Below are 16900 nucleotides of genomic sequence, written 5' to 3' on the forward strand. Positions count from 1 at the left end.
ATGTAGATGTAGTAGATGTGGCAGATGTAGATGTAGTAGATGTAGATGTAGTAGATGTGGATGTAGTAGATGTGGATGTAGTAGATGTAGATGATGTAGTTGTAGTAGATGTAGATGTAGTAGATGTAGTAGATGTGGCAGATGTGGATGTAGTAGATGTAGATGTAGTAGATGTAGATGTAGTAGAGTAGTAAATGTAGTAGATGTGGCAGATGTGGATGTAGTAGATGTAGATGATGTAGTAGATGTGGATGTAGTAGATGTAGATGTAGTAGATGTAGATGAAGTAGATGTAGATGTAGTAGATGTGGATGTAGTAGATGTGGATGTAGTAGATGTAGTAGATGTAGATGTAGTAGATGTGGTAGATGTAGATGTAGTAGATGTAGTAGATGTATATGTAGTAGATGTGGTAGATGTGGATGTAGTAGATGTGGATGTAGTAGATGTAGATGTAGTAGATGTGGTAGATGTGGATGCAGTAGATGTGGATGTAGTAGATGTAGTAGATGTGGTAGATGTGGATGTAGTAGATGTGGTAGATGTGGATGCAGTAGATGTGGATGTAGTAGATGTGGATGTAGTAGATGTGGTACATGCAGTAGATGTGGATGTAGTAGATGTAGTAGATGTGGTACATGTAGTAGATGTAGATGTAGTAGATGTAGATGTAGTAGATGTGGATGTAGTAGATGTGGATGTAGTATATGTGGATGTAGTAGATGTGGTACATGTAGTAGATGTAGATGTAGTAGATGTAGATGATGTAGTAGATGTGGATGTAGTAGATGTAGATGTAGTAGATGTGGATGTAGTAGATCTGGATGTAGTAGATGTAGATGTAGTAGATGTAGATGTCGTAGATGTAGATGTAGTAGATGTAGTAGATGTAGTAGATGTGGATGTAGTAGATGTAGATGTAGTAGATGTAGATGTAGTAGATGTAGATGTAGTAGATGTAGATGTAGTAGATGTAGTAGATGTGGTAGATGTAGATGTAGTAGATGTGGATGTAGATGTAGTAGATGTAGTAGATGTGGTAGATGTAGATGTAGTAGATGTGGATGTAGTAGATGTAGTAGATGTGGATGTAGTAGATCTGGATGTAGTAGATGTAGATGTAGTAGATGTAGTAGATGTAGATGTAGTAGATGTGGTAGATGTAGATGTAGTAGATGTGGATGTAGTAGATGTAGATGTAGTAGATGTAGATGTCGTAGATCTGGATGTAGTAGATGTAGATGTAGTATATGTAGTAGATGTAGATGTAGTAGATGTAGATGTAGCATATGTAGTAGATGTAGATGTAGTATATGTAGTAGATGTAGATGTAGTATATGTAGTAGATGTAGATGTAGTAGATGTAGATGTAGTGGATGTAGTAGATGTAGATGTAGTAGATGTAGATGTAGTGGATGTAGTATATGTAGATGTAGTAGATGTGGATGTAGTGGATGTAGTAGATGTAGATGTAGTAGATGTAGTAGATGTAGATGTAGTGGATGTAGTAGATGTGGATGTAGTGGATGTAGTAGATGGAGATGTAGTAGATGTAGATGTAGTATATGTAGTAGATGTAGATGTAGTAGATGTAGTAGATGTCGATGTAGTAGATGTAGATGTAGTGGATGTAGTAGATGTGGATGTAGTGGATGTAGTAGATGTGGATGTAGTAGATGTGGTAGATGTGGATGTAGTAGATGTGGATGTAGTAGATGTAGTAGATGTAGATGTAGTAGATGTGGTAGATGTGGATGTAGTAGATGTGGATGTAGTTGATGTAGATGTAGTAGATGTGGATGATGTAGATGTAGTAGATGTGGATGATGTAGATGTAGTAGATGTAGATGTAGTAGATGTAGATGTAGTAGATGTAGTAGATTTAGATGTAGTACATGTAGTAGATGTGGATGTAGTGGATGTATTAGTGGTAGTAGATGTGGTTGTAGTCGATGTAGTAGATGTAGATGTAGTGGTTGTAGTAGATGTAATAGATGTAGATGTAGTAGATGTAGTAGATGTAGATGTAGTGGTTGTAGTAGATGTAGTAGATGTAGATGTAGTGGTTGTAGTAGATGTAGTAGATGTAGATGATGTAGATGTAGTAGATGTAGTAGATGTAGATGTAGTAGATGTAGATGTAGTAGATGTAGATTTAGTAGATTTAGATGTAGTAGATGTAGTAGATGTGGATGTAGTAGATGTAGTAGTGGTAGTAGATGTGGTTGTAGTAGATGTAGTAGATGTAGATGTAGTGGTTGTAGTAGATGTAATAGATGTAGATGTAGTGGTTGTAGTAGATGTAGTAGATGTAGATGTAGTGGTTGTAGTAGATGTAGTAGATGTAGTAGATGTGGTGGTTGTAGTAGATGTAGTAGATGTAGATGTAGTAGATGTAGTAGATGTGGATGAAGTAGATGTGGATTTAGTAGATGTAGATGTAGTAGATGTAGTAGATGTAAATGTGGTAGATGTGGATGTAGTAGATGTAGATGTAGTAGATGTAGATGTAGTAGATGTAGTAGATGTGGTAGATGTAGTAGATGTGGTAGATGTAGATGTAGATGTAGTAGATGTAGTAGAGGTAGTAGATGTGGTTGTAGTAGATGTAGTAGATGTAGATGTGGTGGTTGTAGTAGATGTAGATGTAGTGGTTGTAGTAGATGTAGAGGTTGTAGTAGATGTAGTAGATGTAGTATATGTGGTGGTTGTGGTAGATGTGGTTGTAGGAATGAAGCGCTGCCTCTCCTCTCCCCGATGGGAACATTAAACACATTAGACTCGTGTTCACTTGTGCGTCTACAATCTGCTGCTCGTCTTCTCCTGACTGCTCCGGTTGGCTCTGGTGAATGTGTGCATCTCTGTTCTGCCGCTAATGCTGCTGGGTAATGTGAAGCAGTTCTTCTGCTGGTGTTTACTCAGACCACGATCGAAGAGGAGCCGACCAAAATAAGCTCCACATGAGGCTCACCTTCCTCCCCGCCGTGCGCCCGTGGACGATGCCGTCATCGCTGTCGGACGGAGAGGCCTCACTGGGATCCTGCAGGTCTGTAAACACAGTACAGGTTCCCTCAGAGGAGCCTCCTCAACACGCATGAAGGCTGCTCGGAAGATTATTGACCACATTATTGACCACATTCAATATTTACGCCTCTGCTCCGGAACCACGGTGAGAAAACAAAAACATTTGCCTCCATTACTAACAAACATGTGTGGAGGATCCAGCACAAAGGAGCAGAGATGGAATAACAAAAACAATAACACCCCTTGTTTATCTTCAGCCTTCATCAGAGGTCTTCCTCACCTTCCACGATGTCCTCAGACACTTCCGAGTCGTCAGAATGAGACGGAGAGCCGGCCGGGTCCAGCTGGCCTTCAGAGAAGTGAGACTCTTCCTCCTCTTCGTCCTCTTCCTCTGCGGCGCTGCGAGGAAGACGAGCTGAGCTCACCTGCAGACACAGAGTCAGTCAGCAGGTGTTCTCCTGCAGAGGAAGCGTCAAAGCACCCACATGCACCCCAAGGTTCCTCCTTCCACCCCAAGGGTTCCTCCTTCCACCCCAAGGTTCCTCCTTCCACCTCAAGGGTTCCTCCGTCCACCCCAAGGTTACTCCTTCCACCCCAAGGTTTCTCCTTCTACCCCAAGGGTTCCTCCTTCCACCCCAAGGGTTCCTCCATCCACCCCAAGGGTTCCTCCTTCCAACCCAAGGGTTCCTCAATCCACCCCAAGGGTTCCTCCTTCCACCCCAAGGGTTCCTCCTTCCAACCCAAGGGTTCCTCAATCCACCCCAAGGGTTCCTCCTTCCACCCCAAGGTTCCTCCTTCTACCCTAAGGGTTCCTCCTTCCACCCCAAGGTTCCTCCTTCCACCTCAAGGGTTCCTCCTTCATGGGTGAAGACTGAAGGAGTGTGGAACATTTACAAGATAACACTCACAACCATGTTCTACTGCCTCCACTAGAACATGTTCTAGTGGTGGAGGCACTAGAACATGTTCTACTGCCTCCACCACTAGGTCACATTTATGGTTTATGTTAATATGTATGGTTGAATTGTGTCATAAACATGAACATGGACGTATATGCTCTTGTAAGGCTCTGCAGCTCTGTATCGATGGAGGACTTGGGAAGAGCTTCAGGGGCGCTGGCTCCCAAAAGGTTTTAAGAAGTGTTTTTAAAGGTTAAATCCAATGCCCTGTTAACAGCTGACGATGAATATGAAGATGATGATGATGATGATGATGATGATGATGATGTGTGATTTGAACGTATTTTCGGCAAGTCGACTCACCTGGTCCTCCTGGTCCTCCTGGTCCCCCTGGTCCTCCTGGTCCTCCTGGTCCTCCTGGTCCCCCTGGTCCTCCTGGTCCCCCTGGTCCTCCTGGTCCTCCTGGTCCTCCTGGTCCTCCAGCACTAAGGGGTCCACAAAGGAGACCTTCTTGGCAGCCGGCCCGTCCTCCGGTCTGGTCCTTAGGCTGAGCTCCAGCGGCTCGGCCTGAAGGGAAGAAAACATTCAGCAGCTTGTCGACTTGAGAGCACAACTTGCTCCAACCCGTCGACCGACCTTTGACCCGGAGGCCTCAGGGAGCGAGACGGGGGGTCTGCCTTCCTCCTGCAGCGCCTCTTCCTCCTCCTCGGCGGCCATGATGGAGGCTGATGGAGGGACGTAGGTGGACCTCCACTTCAGCGTCACCTCAATGAGGCCGGCGGCGAGTCCGGAGGGGTCGGTCAGCGGGAACGCTCCTGTGGACCAAGAGAGACCTGAGACCTGAGACCTGTGGACCAAGAGAGACCTGAGACCTGAACCCTGAGACCTGAGACCTGAACCCTGTGGACCAAGAGAGAACTGAGACCTGAACCCTGAGACCTGAGACCTGAACCCTGTGGACCAAGAGAGAACTGAGACCTGAACCCTGAGACCTGAGAACTGAACCCTGAGACCTGAGAACTGAACCCTGAGACCTGAGACCTGAACCCTGTGGACCAAGAGAGACCTGAGACCTGAACCCTGAGACCTGAGACCTGAACCCTGTGGACCAAGAGAGAACTGAGACCTGAACCCTGAGACCTGAGAACTGAACCCTGAGACCTGAGAACTGAACCCTGAGACCTGAGACCTGAACCCTGTGGACCAAGAGAGAACTGAGACCTGAACCCTGAGACCTGAGAACTGAGGGTTCAGGTATGTGTATGTATGTATGTATGTGTATATATATATATATATATATATATATATATATATATATATATATATATATATATATATATATATATATATATATAAATAATATAACCGGCTGATTCCTCCCCGGTGTCTGAAGAAGAGGAACCGAAAGTCCTTCCTTCCCGCTGCTGTCAGGCTGCACAACCAGCTGAGCTGATATATATATATATATATATATATATATATATATATATATATATATATATATATATACACATGCTTGCAGCTTTAAGACGGTGTATAATATATATAATATATCTATACATGCTTGCAGCTTTAAGACGGTGTATAATATATATAATATATCTATACATGCTTGTAGCTTTAAGACGGTGTATATTATTCCCTTCCTGGCTCACCTGAGACCCCCTGGTCCCGGCTCAGAGGCAGCAGAAGCACCCGGCTCTTCCCCAGGTACGCGTCCATCTGCTCCTGCTGGTCGTCGAACACGTAGAGCTGCAGGGCCTCGGCCCTCAGGTAGCGGTGCAGGTCTGCGTCCAGCGAGACGGAGAAGGACTGGAGGTCGTCCAGGGCTGGGTCGCAGCAGTCCTGCACGGTGGGGGTCGGGTAGTCGGGGAAGTCGTAGAACTTGTAGACCACGTAGGGGCTCGGCCGCCGGGAGCCGGACTCCTTCAGGTCTCTGCAGCGGTGGACCGTGATGAGGAGCTCGTTCCAGCCGGGAGGCTGCAGGAGAACAACCACAGGTTACTGGAGGCTACCAGGTACAGGTACCCTGTACACCTGGAGCTACAGAATCAGACCCCCGGCTGACGGAGGCTGGTACCTGTACACCTGGAGCTACAGAATCAGAGGCTGGTACCTGTACACCTGGAGCTACAGAATCAGAGGCTGGTACCTGTACACCTGGAGCTACAGAATCAGAGGCTGGTACCTGTACACCTGGAGCTACAGAATCAGAGGCTGGTACCTGTACACCTGGAGCTACAGAATCAGAGGCTGGTACCTGTACATCTGGAGCTACAGAATCAGAGGCTGGTACCTGCTGCTGGTGGTTCAGCTCCATCATCGGGAGTTTCAGCCTCAGCCAGTAGTCCACCGAGCCGAAGGACCGAGTCTCCTCAGACACACCTGGAGGACCGAAACATCTTCATTCAGTCAAATATAGTATATATTATACTACTTATGAATACTCTTTGTCTCCTTGTCTCTGACTCCATGTATCTTTGACTTTTTGTCTTCTTGTCTCTATATTTCTTTGTCTTTTTGTCGCTTTGTCTGCTTGTCTCCTTATCTCCCTATCTCCCTGTCTGCTTATCTCCCTCCTCCTCCCTCCTCGTGGCCTCAGACTCACCGACCAGCGCCAGTGACCCGGTGACCGGTCCGTGCTGCAGCAGCAGCGGCTGCATTGGGATACGTCCTCTGGCCAGCGTCCTCCAGTCCAGGCCCAGCGCCTGGTGCAGCTCCAGGGTCACGCAGCCGGACCGCAGGAAGTCCAGCAGCTGCTGGTCCACCGTCACCACATAGCGGGACGTGAACCCGTAGGCCGGCCGGCGGCCCGCCGCCACCGGGGTGGCGTGCGGCTCGAACAGGTAGAAGCTGTAGGTGCAGAAGGTGGAGGGTTCGTCTCCCAGAGCCTGCAGGGCGGCCGGGGACAGCGTGGCACCGACCAGCTGCAGCTCCACCAGGTTCTCTCCTGCTCCCAGAACCGGGTTCTCTCCTGCATCCAGAACCGGGTTCTCCCCTGCTCCCAGAACCAGGTTCTCTCCTGCATCCAGAACCAGGTTCTCTCCTGCTCCCAGAACCACACCTGCAGCCTCGTCTTCATCAGCTGGTCGGAACGCAGACGGGTTTCTGCGGTAGACCACGTCACGGAGCTGAGCTGAGGAAGAGGACGAGGAGGAAGAGGAGGAAGAGGAAGAGGAGGAGGAAGTGATCAGAGATGAAAAAGCAACACAGATCAAACCTCCGGTGCCGACGGGTCAATACCTTCCAGTCTCTGGACCTTGGTGGTTCTGGACTCCAGCAGCGCCGCCTGACGCTGCAGCTGCTGCTCACACGCCGCTCTGTCGGCCGCCATCTTCTCCAGCGCTGCCTGAAGCTCCGCCTCCACACAGACAACCGGGTCACACGTTACCCTCCAGAAGAACCCGCTTAGACCCTACAGGTGAAGGCTGTGTGTTCTGACTCGTTTAGCCGAGACCTACAGGTGAAGGCTGTGTGTTCTGGCCTACAGGTGAGCTCACCTGGTAGTCCTGGCTGATCCGGGCCTCCATGTGGAGCAGGTTCCGGGTCTTCTGCAGCTCCTGGATGGTCTCAGCGTGAGCGGCTCTGAGCTCTGAGCCTCCTCCCTCCTGCACCTCCTGCAGGAAGACCAGATCTCCACTCCTCTGGGACTGACGCTTCTGTTGGGAGACCAGCATGGACCAGTATGGACCAACATGAACCAGCATGAACCAGTATGAACCAGTGTGAACCAGCATGAACTAGTATGAACCAGCATGGACCAGTATGGACCAACATGAACCAGTATGAACCAGTGTGAACCAGCATGGACCAGCATGAACCAGTATGAACAAGCATGAACCAGCATGAACCAGTATGAACAAGCATGAACCAGTATGAACCAGTATGAACTAGTATGAACCAGCATGAACTAGTATGAAAAAGCATGAACCAGTATGAACAAGCATGAACCAGTATGGACCAGCATGAATCACTATGAACCAGTGTGAACCAGTGTGAACCAGCATGAACTAGTATGAACCAGCATGAACCAGTATGAAAAAGCATGAACCAGTATGGACCAGCATGAACCACTATGAACCAGTGTGAACCAGCATGAACTAGTATGAACCAGTGTGAACCAGCATGAACTAGTAAGAACCAGTATGGTACATGCTGGTTCATGCTGGTCCATACTGGTTCCCTCTCTCTCTCTCCTCCCTCCAGGTGTGTTACCTGAAGCAGCATCAGATCCTGGGTGAGGTCGTCCTCGTGGAGCTCCTCCTTCAGGAAACACAACAGCAGGAAGCTTTGAATGAGAGCCTGTTGTTGTTGTAATTGTTATGGTTATTGTTGTTGTTGTTGTTATGGTTATGAACTTCATCCTCACTCTGCTGCAGACCTGCAGCTTCTCCAGCTGCTGCTTCTGCTCCACCAACTCAAGACCAAGTCTCCTGTTGTCTTCTGTCAGCTTCTCGTTGGTGTCTGAGAAATATATTATTATTATTACTATTATTATTATTATTATTATTAATAATAACAATGAACGTTAAAGCTCGTGAACAGAACCTTTCTCTGCTTTGATGTGATTACGTTATTATTATTATTATGAATGAACGTGAACAGAACCTCTCTCTGCTTTGATCTGGTCCAGAATCTGGTTCTTGTCCAGCAGGTCGGCCTTCAGCGCCGCCTCCAGCTGAGCGATCTGCAGCTGCAGCTCCTGAGGTTGAGTCCTCTGCTGCCCGTCAAAGGCCCTGAGTCACGACACGTTAGCTTAGCATTAGCTAGGATGAGTCACACGTCATGTTAGCTTAGCATTAGCTACAATGAGTCACACAAGATGTTAGCTTAGCATTAGCTACAATGAGTCACACGACACATTAGCTTAGCATTAGCTAGAATGTGTAACACGACACGTTAGCTTAGCATTAGCTAGAATGAGTCACACGAGATACTAGCTTAGCATGAGTTAGAATGAGTCATGCGACACGTTAGCTTAGCATGAGTTAGAATGAGTCACACGACACATTAGCTTAGCATGAGTTAGAATGAGTCAAGCGACACGTTATTTTAGGATTAGCTAGAATGAGTCACACGACACATTAGCTTAGCATTAGTTAGAATGAGTCACGCGACACGTTAGCTTAGCACTAGCTGGAATGAGTCACACAACACGTTAGCTTAGCATTAGCTAGAATGAATCACATAAGACGTTAGCTTAGCATTACCTAGAATGAAACACAGAATAAGTTAGCTTAGCATTAGCTAGAATGAAACACACAGGTCTTTCTTGTGGGTTCCGAACAGTGCTGCTGAAGCAATAATCCCTCAGCTGCTTGTGGAGCCTACATGTACCAGCATGCATTGCTTCTGCCTGCCAGAGCTCCACCAGCTGTAGTGCCGCGTCTGTGAACTCTGCTGAGGACCCGAGTCAAACGCTGGGGTCTAAAGGCTCTAAAAGGTACAAAGGGTCTAAAGGCTCCAAGGGTTCTAAGGGTTTAAAGACTCTAAAAGCTCTGAAGGCTCTAAAAGGTACTAAGGGGTCTAAAGGCTCCCAAGGGTTCTAAGGGTCTGACGGCTCTAAAATGGGTCTAAAGGGGTCTAAAAGGGACTAAAGGGGTTAAAAACAGTATAAAAGGGACTAAAGGGGTCTGGAGCTGAGGGGCTCTCCATGTGTCTCCTCAGGTTCTTTAGTTCCTCTGACTTCGACCCTGAAGCAGGAGGAACCCCTTTCTGGACCAGTAATCAGGACTACATCTACCAGCAGCACCGAGTGGACCCAGTTCAGGTTAACCTGGGTTCAGGGTTCAGATTGACCTGGGTTCAGGTTGACCTAGGTTCAGGGTGACCTGGGTGCAGGTTGACCTGGGTTCAGGGTGACCAGGGTTCAGGTTGCATGGCTCACCTGTGGACCAGCTGGTCGTTGTGGTCCTTCAGCAGGTCTCGCTCCTGCTCCAGCTCGCTGACCCGGTCCTGCAGCTTCACCCAGCAGAGGAGAGACGGCGTTACACGACGGGGACGCGGCGGCTTCACTGCGGGGATCGAACACGCGGTCTCACCTGGTCCAGCTGCAGCCTGGAGACGGACCCGGTCTGCAGGCGCCCCTCCAGGTCCAGACTCCTCTGCCTTTCGGCCTTCAGCTGAGCCGACAACTGGTCCACCTTCAGCATCGCGGCCTCGTGAGCCACCTTCAGGGCCCTCTGGCTCTGAGAGACACCACACCGTGTGAAGCAGGTCTGGTCCAGGTCCTGGTCTGGTCCTGAGGACACTGAGTCTACCTTAGTGCTGGTCTAGGTCCTGGTCTGGTCCTGAGGACACTGAGTCTACCTTAGTGCTGGTCTAGGTCCTGGTCTGGTCCTGAGGACACTGGGTCTAGTCTAGTGCTGGTCCAGGTCCTGGTCTGGTCTTGAGGACACTGGGTCTAGCCTAGTGCTGGTCCAGGTCCTGGTCTGGTCTTGAGGACACTGGGTCTACTCTAGTGCTGGTACAGGGCCTGGTCTGGTCTTGAGGACACTGGGTCTACTCTAGTGCTGGTACAGGTCCTGGTCTTGAGGACACTGGGTCTAGTCTAGTGCTGGTACAGGTCCTGGTCTGGTCTTGAGGACACTGAGTCTAGTCTAGTGCTGGTACAGGTCCTGGTCTTGAGGACACTGGGTCTAGTCTAGTACTGGTCCAGGTCCTGGTCTTGAGGACACTGGGTCTAGTCTAGTACTGGTACAGGTCCTGGTCTTGAGGACACTGGGTCTACTCTAGTGCTGGTACAGGTCCTGGTCTGGTCTTGAGGACACTGGGTCTACTCTAGTGCTGGTACAGGTCCTGGTCTTGAGGACACTGGGTCTAGTCTAGTACTGGTCCAGGTCCTGGTCTTGAGGACACTGAGTCTAGTCTAGTGCTGGTACAGGTCCTGGTCTGGTCTTGAGGACACTGGGTCTAGTCTAGTACTGGTCCAGGTCCTGGTCTTGAGGACACTGGGTCTACTCTAGTGCTGGTACAGGTCCTGGTCTGGTCTTGAGGACACTGGGTCTACTCTAGTGCTGGTACAGGTCCTGGTCTTGAGGACACTGAGTCTAGTCTAGTGCTGGTCCAGGTCCTGGTCTGGTCTTGAGGACACTGGGTCTAGCCTAGTGCTGGTCCAGGTCCTGGTCTGGTCTTGAGGACACTGGGTCTACTCTAGTGCTGGTACAGGGCCTGGTCTGGTCTTGAGGACACTGGGTCTACTCTAGTGCTGGTACAGGTCCTGGTCTTGAGGACACTGGGTCTAGTCTAGTGCTGGTACAGGTCCTGGTCTGGTCTTGAGGACACTGAGTCTAGTCTAGTGCTGGTACAGGTCCTGGTCTTGAGGACACTGGGTCTAGTCTAGTACTGGTCCAGGTCCTGGTCTTGAGGACACTGGGTCTAGTCTAGTACTGGTACAGGTCCTGGTCTTGAGGACACTGGGTCTACTCTAGTGCTGGTACAGGTCCTGGTCTGGTCTTGAGGACACTGGGTCTACTCTAGTGCTGGTACAGGTCCTGGTCTTGAGGACACTGGGTCTAGTCTAGTACTGGTCCAGGTCCTGGTCTTGAGGACACTGAGTCTAGTCTAGTGCTGGTACAGGTCCTGGTCTTGAGGACACTGGGTCTAGTCTAGTGCTGGTACAGGTCCTGGTCTTGAGGACACTGAGTCTAGTCTAGTGCTGGTACAGGTCCTGGTCTGGTCTTGAGGACACTGGGTCTAGTCTAGTGCTGGTACAGGTCCTGGTCTGGTCCTGAGGACACTGGGTCTACCTTAGTGCTGGTACAGGTCCTGGTCTGGTCTTGAGGACACTGGGTCTAGTCTAGTGCTGGTCCAGGTCCTGGTCTGGTCTTGAGGACACTGGGTCTACTCTAGTGCTGGTACAGGTCCTGGTCTGGTCTTGAGGACACTGGGTCTACTCTAGTGCTGGTACAGGTCCTGGTCTGGTCTTGAGGACACTGGGTCTACTCTAGTGCTCGTACAGGTCCTGGTCTGGTCTTGAGGACACTGGGTCTAGTCTAGTGCTGGTACAGGTCCTGGTCTGGTCTTGAGGACACTGAGTCTAGTCTAGTGCTGGTACAGGTCCTGGTCTTGAGGACACTGGGTCTAGTCTAGTACTGGTCCAGGTCCTGGTCTTGAGGACACTGGGTCTAGTCTAGTACTGGTACAGGTCCTGGTCTTGAGGACACTGGGTCTACTCTAGTGCTGGTACAGGTCCTGGTCTGGTCTTGAGGACACTGGGTCTACTCTAGTGCTGGTACAGGTCCTGGTCTGGTCTTGAGGATACTGGGTCTACTCTAGTGCTGGTACAGGTCCTGGTCTTGAGGACACTGAGTCTAGTCTAGTGCTGGTACAGGTCCTGGTCTGGTCTTGAGGACACTGGGTCTAGTCTAGTGCTGGTACAGGTCCTGGTCTGGTCTTGAGGACACTGGGTCTACTCTAGTGCTGGTACAGGTCCTGGTCTTGAGGACACTGGGTCTAGTCTAGTACTGGTCCAGGTCCTGGTCTTGAGGACACTGGGTCTAGTCTAGTACTGGTACAGGTCCTGGTCTTGAGGACACTGGGTCTAGTCTAGTACTGGTACAGGTCCTGGTCTGGTCTTGAGGACACTGGGTCTAGTCTAGTGCTGGTACAGGTCCTGGTCTTGAGGACAATGGGTCTAGTCTAGTGCTGGTCCAGGTTCTGGTCTTGACGACACTGGGTCTAGTCTAGTGCTGGTACAGGTCCTGGTCTTGAGGACACTGGGTCTAGTCTAGTGCTGGTACAGGTCCTGGTCTTGAGGACACTGGGTCTAGTCTAGTGCTGGTCAGGGTCTTGGTCTTGAGGACTCACCTCTTGCAGCTGCAGGAAGCGTCCCTCCAGCTCCGCGGTCCGGTCCGTCCTGATGGAAAGCTGCTTCTGCAGTCTGATCATCTCCACATTGCCGTGGACGTGAGACCTGGAGACACCAGAGAGCTTAGACCACCTGCTGGGACTGTGGTCACATGACTGTAGTCTCATGACTGTAGTCTGACTGTAGTCACATGACTGTAGTCTCATGACTGTAGGGCATATGACTATAGTCTGACTGTAGTCTCATGACTGTAGTCTCATGACTGTAGTCACATGACTGTAGTCTCATGATTGTAGTCTCATGACTGTAGTCTCATGACTGTAGTCACATGACTGTAGTCTCATGATTGTAATCTCAAGATTGTAGACACATGACTGTAGTCACATGACTGTAGTCTGACTAGTCTCATGATTGTAGTCACATGGCTGTAGTCTGACTGTAGTCTCATGACTGTAGTCTCATGACTGTAGTCACATGACTGTAGTCTCATGACTGTAGTCTCATGATTGTAATCTCAAGATTGTAGACACATGACTGTAGTCACATGACTGTAGTCTGACTAGTCTCATGATTGTAGTCACATGGCTGTAGTCTGACTGTAGTCTCATGAATGTAGTCTCATGACTGTAGGTGGTCTCATGACTGTAGTCACATGACTGTAGTCTCATGACTGTAGTCTCATGACTGTAGTCACATGACTGGTCACATGACTGGTCACATGACTGTAGTCTCATGACTGTAGTCACATGACTGTAGTCGCATGACTGTAGTCTGACTGTAGTCTCATGATTGTAATCTCAAGATTGTAGTCAGATGACTGTAGTCTGACTAGTCTCATGATTGTAGTCACATGACTGTAGTCTGACTATAGTCTGACTGTATTCTTATGACTCTAGTCACATGACTGTAGTCTCATGACTGTAGTCTGACTGTAGTCACATGGCTGTAGTCACATGGCTGTAGTCACATGACTGTAGTCTCATGACTGTAGTCTCATGACTGTAGTCTGACTGTAGTCTCAAGACTGTGGTCACATGACTGTAGTCACATGACTGTAGTCACATGACTGTAGTCTCATGACTGTAGTCTGACTGTGGTCACATGACTGTAGTCTCATGACTATAGTCTCATGACTGTAGGTCATATGACTATAGTCTGACTGTAGTCACATGACTGTAGTCACATGACTGTAGTCTCATGACTGTAGTCTCATGACTGATCATATGACTGTAGTCACATGACTGTAGTCTCATGACTGTAGTCACATGACTGTCGTCTCATGACTGTAGTCTCATGACTGTAGTCTAACTGTAGTCTCATGACTGTAGGGCATATGACTATAGTCTGACTGTAGTCTCATAAATTGTAGTCACATGACTGTAGTTTCATGATTGTAGTCACATGACTTTAGTCTGACTATAGTCTGACTGTAGTCTCATGACTGTAGTCTCATGACTGTAGTCTCATGACTGTAGTCGCATGACTGTAGTCACATGACTGTAGTCTGATGATTGTAATCTCAATATTGTAGTCACATGACTGTAGTCTGACTATAGTCTGACTGTACTCTTATGACTGTAGTCTCATGACTGTAGTCACATGACTGTAGTCTCATGACTGTAGTCGCATGACTGCAGTCTCATGACTGTAGTCTCATGACTGTTGTCTGACTGTAGTCTCATGATTGTAATCTCAAGATTGTAGTCACATGACTGTAGTCTGACTAGTCTCATGACTGTAGTCTCATGACTGTAGTCTGACTGTAGTCACATGACTGTAGTCTCATGACTGTAGGTGGTCTCATGACTGTAGTCACATGACTGTAGTCTCATGACTGTAGTCACATGACTGTAGTCTCATGACTGTAGTCTCATGACTGTAGTCACATGACTGTAGTCTCATGATTGATCACATGACTGTAGTCTAATGATTGTAGGGCATATGACTATAGTCTGACTGTAGTCTCATGATTGTAGTCACATGACTGTAGTTTCATGATTGTAGTCACATGACTGTAGTTTCATGATTGTAGTCACATGACTTTAGTGACTGTAGTCTCAGGTGACTCAGAACCCTGAGCATCAGACTCCCGGTACCTCAGTCTGGAGGTGTGCTGCTCCCGGACCTGCAGCAGTCGGTCCTGGTACTGCGCCTCCTTCCTCCTCAGCTCCTCCCTCAGCTGCTCCGCCTCGGCCTGCACCTCCTCCATGCTGCTCCTCTGGAGCTCCAGCAGGCGCTCTCTGGGCCACACAGGATCATATGTATGTATGTATGTATGTATGTATGTATGTATGTATGTATGTATGTATGTGCATAGTATATATGTATCGTGCTCTCACAATATGTATACATATAATAATAATAATAATAATAATAATAATAATAATAATAATATGAGCCTCACAGGTTGCGGACCTCCTCCCGGGCCTCCTCCAGCAGGCTGTGTCCGAACCGCGGCAGGAGGCCGGGTCTGGCTCCTCCCTCTGGACCTGCAGGAGACAGAACCAGTTCAGAACCAGTTCAGGCCGTTTGAGATGTGGTCTGGACTCTGGCCTCGTGGACCCAGGACCTACTCTTGTGGGGCGCCTGCGGGGGCTTCTTGAGCCCCGTGTTGACCCTCGGCGGGACGCGTCCGTAGGGCGCCGCCCTCCTGCCGTGTGAGGCGAGCAGCTGCTGCTTGGCCACCAGGAGGCGCCGCTTCACGCCCTCGTTCTCGGCTTGCAGGCTGCGCACCTTCTCCTGCAGCTCCTCCAGCAGCTCCTCCATCTCCACGTCCCGCTGCCGGCACACCGCCGGGCTGCATCCCGCATGCCCGTCTGCACCCCGCGCCAGCTGCTCCATGCGGCCTCGATCCTTCACCAGCCTCATCAGCTTAGTGCCCAGTCTGGAGGAGGAGGAAGAAGAAGAGGAGGAGAAGAAGAAGAAGAAGAAGAAGAAGAAGAAGAAGAAGAAGAAGAAGAGGAAGAAGAAGAAGAAGAAGAAGAAGAAGAGGAAGAAGAAGAAGAAGAGGAAGAAGAAGAAGAAGAGGAAGAAGAAGAAGAAGAAGAAGAGGAAGAAGAAGAGGAAGAAGAAGAAGAAGAAGAAGAAGAGGAAGAAGAAGAAGAAGAAGAGGAAGAGGAAGAAGAGGAAGAAGAGGAAGAGGAAGAAGAAGAGGAAGAAGAAGAAGAGGAAGAAGAAGAAGAAGAAGAAGAAGAAGAAGAAGAAGAAGAGGAAGAAGAAGAAGAAGAAGAAGAGGAAGAAGAAGAGGAAGAAGAAGAAGAGGAAGAAGGAGAAGAAGAAGAGGAAGAGGAAGAAGGAGAAGAAGAAGAGGAAGAGGAGGAAGAGGAGGAAGAAGAGGAAGAGGAAGAGGAAGAAGAGGAAGAGGAAGAAGAAGAATGTATTTTAGTTCAGTTAAGTATAATAGCTGTGATGAAGAGCCTGTGGAGGTGCATGATTGGACATGTAGGTTTCCATGAGGAGGAGGAGCCTGTGGAGGTGCATGATGGGACACGTAGTTCTCACTTCTTGATCTTGTCCTCCTGCTTGTGGACGTGCCGCTTGAGGACCAGCGTCTCCTCGTGGACCCGGAGGAACCGGTCCTCCAGCTCCTCCCGGGACACCCGGGACACGTCCTGCCGTACACGAGCGTTCTGATTGGCCAACGGGTCTGTCACCAGAAAACAAAACAACACTCTCTCATGCTGCTCTCCATCGTGTTATTACCAGTAGTTATAACCTCTCCATCGTGTTATTACCAGTAGTTATAACCTCTCCATCGTGTTATTACCAGTAGTTATAACCTCTCCATCGTGTTATTACCAGTAGTTATAACCTCTTCATCGTGTTATTATGTGAATCATTATGATGTCTAACAACCTGCTGCCAGCCGGGACGGGACGTCTCTGACCGGGACGTCTGCTGCCGTCTCGTCCAGTGCGCTGAACATCTGAGGAGAACAGGACGTCATGTTCTGGTTCTGGATCACGTGAACATTGTTTTATACATTTAAAATGAGCGTACAGTAAAACATCCTTTACAAATAGTCATTATAACAAATTCAATATATATATATATATATATATATATATATATATATATATATATATATATATATATATATATATATATAACATATGAGTGTAGGCTCATGAACTGCATGTATATGTTCTACTACATCAGACCCTGATGG

At 48.5% G+C, this 16900-nt stretch overlaps 1 protein-coding gene across 1 annotated transcript in view; it reads right to left on the bottom strand.

Annotated features, from left to right (window-relative positions):
• The window catches only part of rpgrip1l (RPGRIP1 like), a gene marked incomplete at its 5' end in the record, with an annotated part of 19691 nt that extends 3034 nt beyond the window's left edge, over positions 1-16657 (bottom strand). The window contains 20 exons of the mRNA XM_079223458.1: positions 2972-3048; positions 3305-3449; positions 4287-4490; positions 4560-4738; positions 5579-5903; positions 6220-6308; positions 6532-7059; positions 7167-7284; positions 7424-7582; positions 8139-8186; positions 8293-8387; positions 8532-8659; positions 9811-9884; positions 9965-10111; positions 12732-12837; positions 14829-14972; positions 15137-15221; positions 15306-15616; positions 16234-16378; positions 16588-16657. Coding sequence (XP_079079584.1) covers positions 2972-3048; positions 3305-3449; positions 4287-4490; positions 4560-4738; positions 5579-5903; positions 6220-6308; positions 6532-7059; positions 7167-7284; positions 7424-7582; positions 8139-8186; positions 8293-8387; positions 8532-8659; positions 9811-9884; positions 9965-10111; positions 12732-12837; positions 14829-14972; positions 15137-15221; positions 15306-15616; positions 16234-16378; positions 16588-16657 — 3177 coding nt within the window. The remainder of the gene's footprint in view (positions 1-2971; positions 3049-3304; positions 3450-4286; positions 4491-4559; positions 4739-5578; positions 5904-6219; positions 6309-6531; positions 7060-7166; positions 7285-7423; positions 7583-8138; positions 8187-8292; positions 8388-8531; positions 8660-9810; positions 9885-9964; positions 10112-12731; positions 12838-14828; positions 14973-15136; positions 15222-15305; positions 15617-16233; positions 16379-16587) is intronic.
• Positions 16658-16900: the final 243 nt, after the last annotated feature.

This window comes from Taurulus bubalis (assembly GCF_910589615.1).
Source record: "Taurulus bubalis genome assembly, chromosome: 9".
In the NCBI taxonomy this organism is placed as follows: domain Eukaryota; kingdom Metazoa; phylum Chordata; class Actinopteri; order Perciformes; family Cottidae; genus Taurulus; species Taurulus bubalis.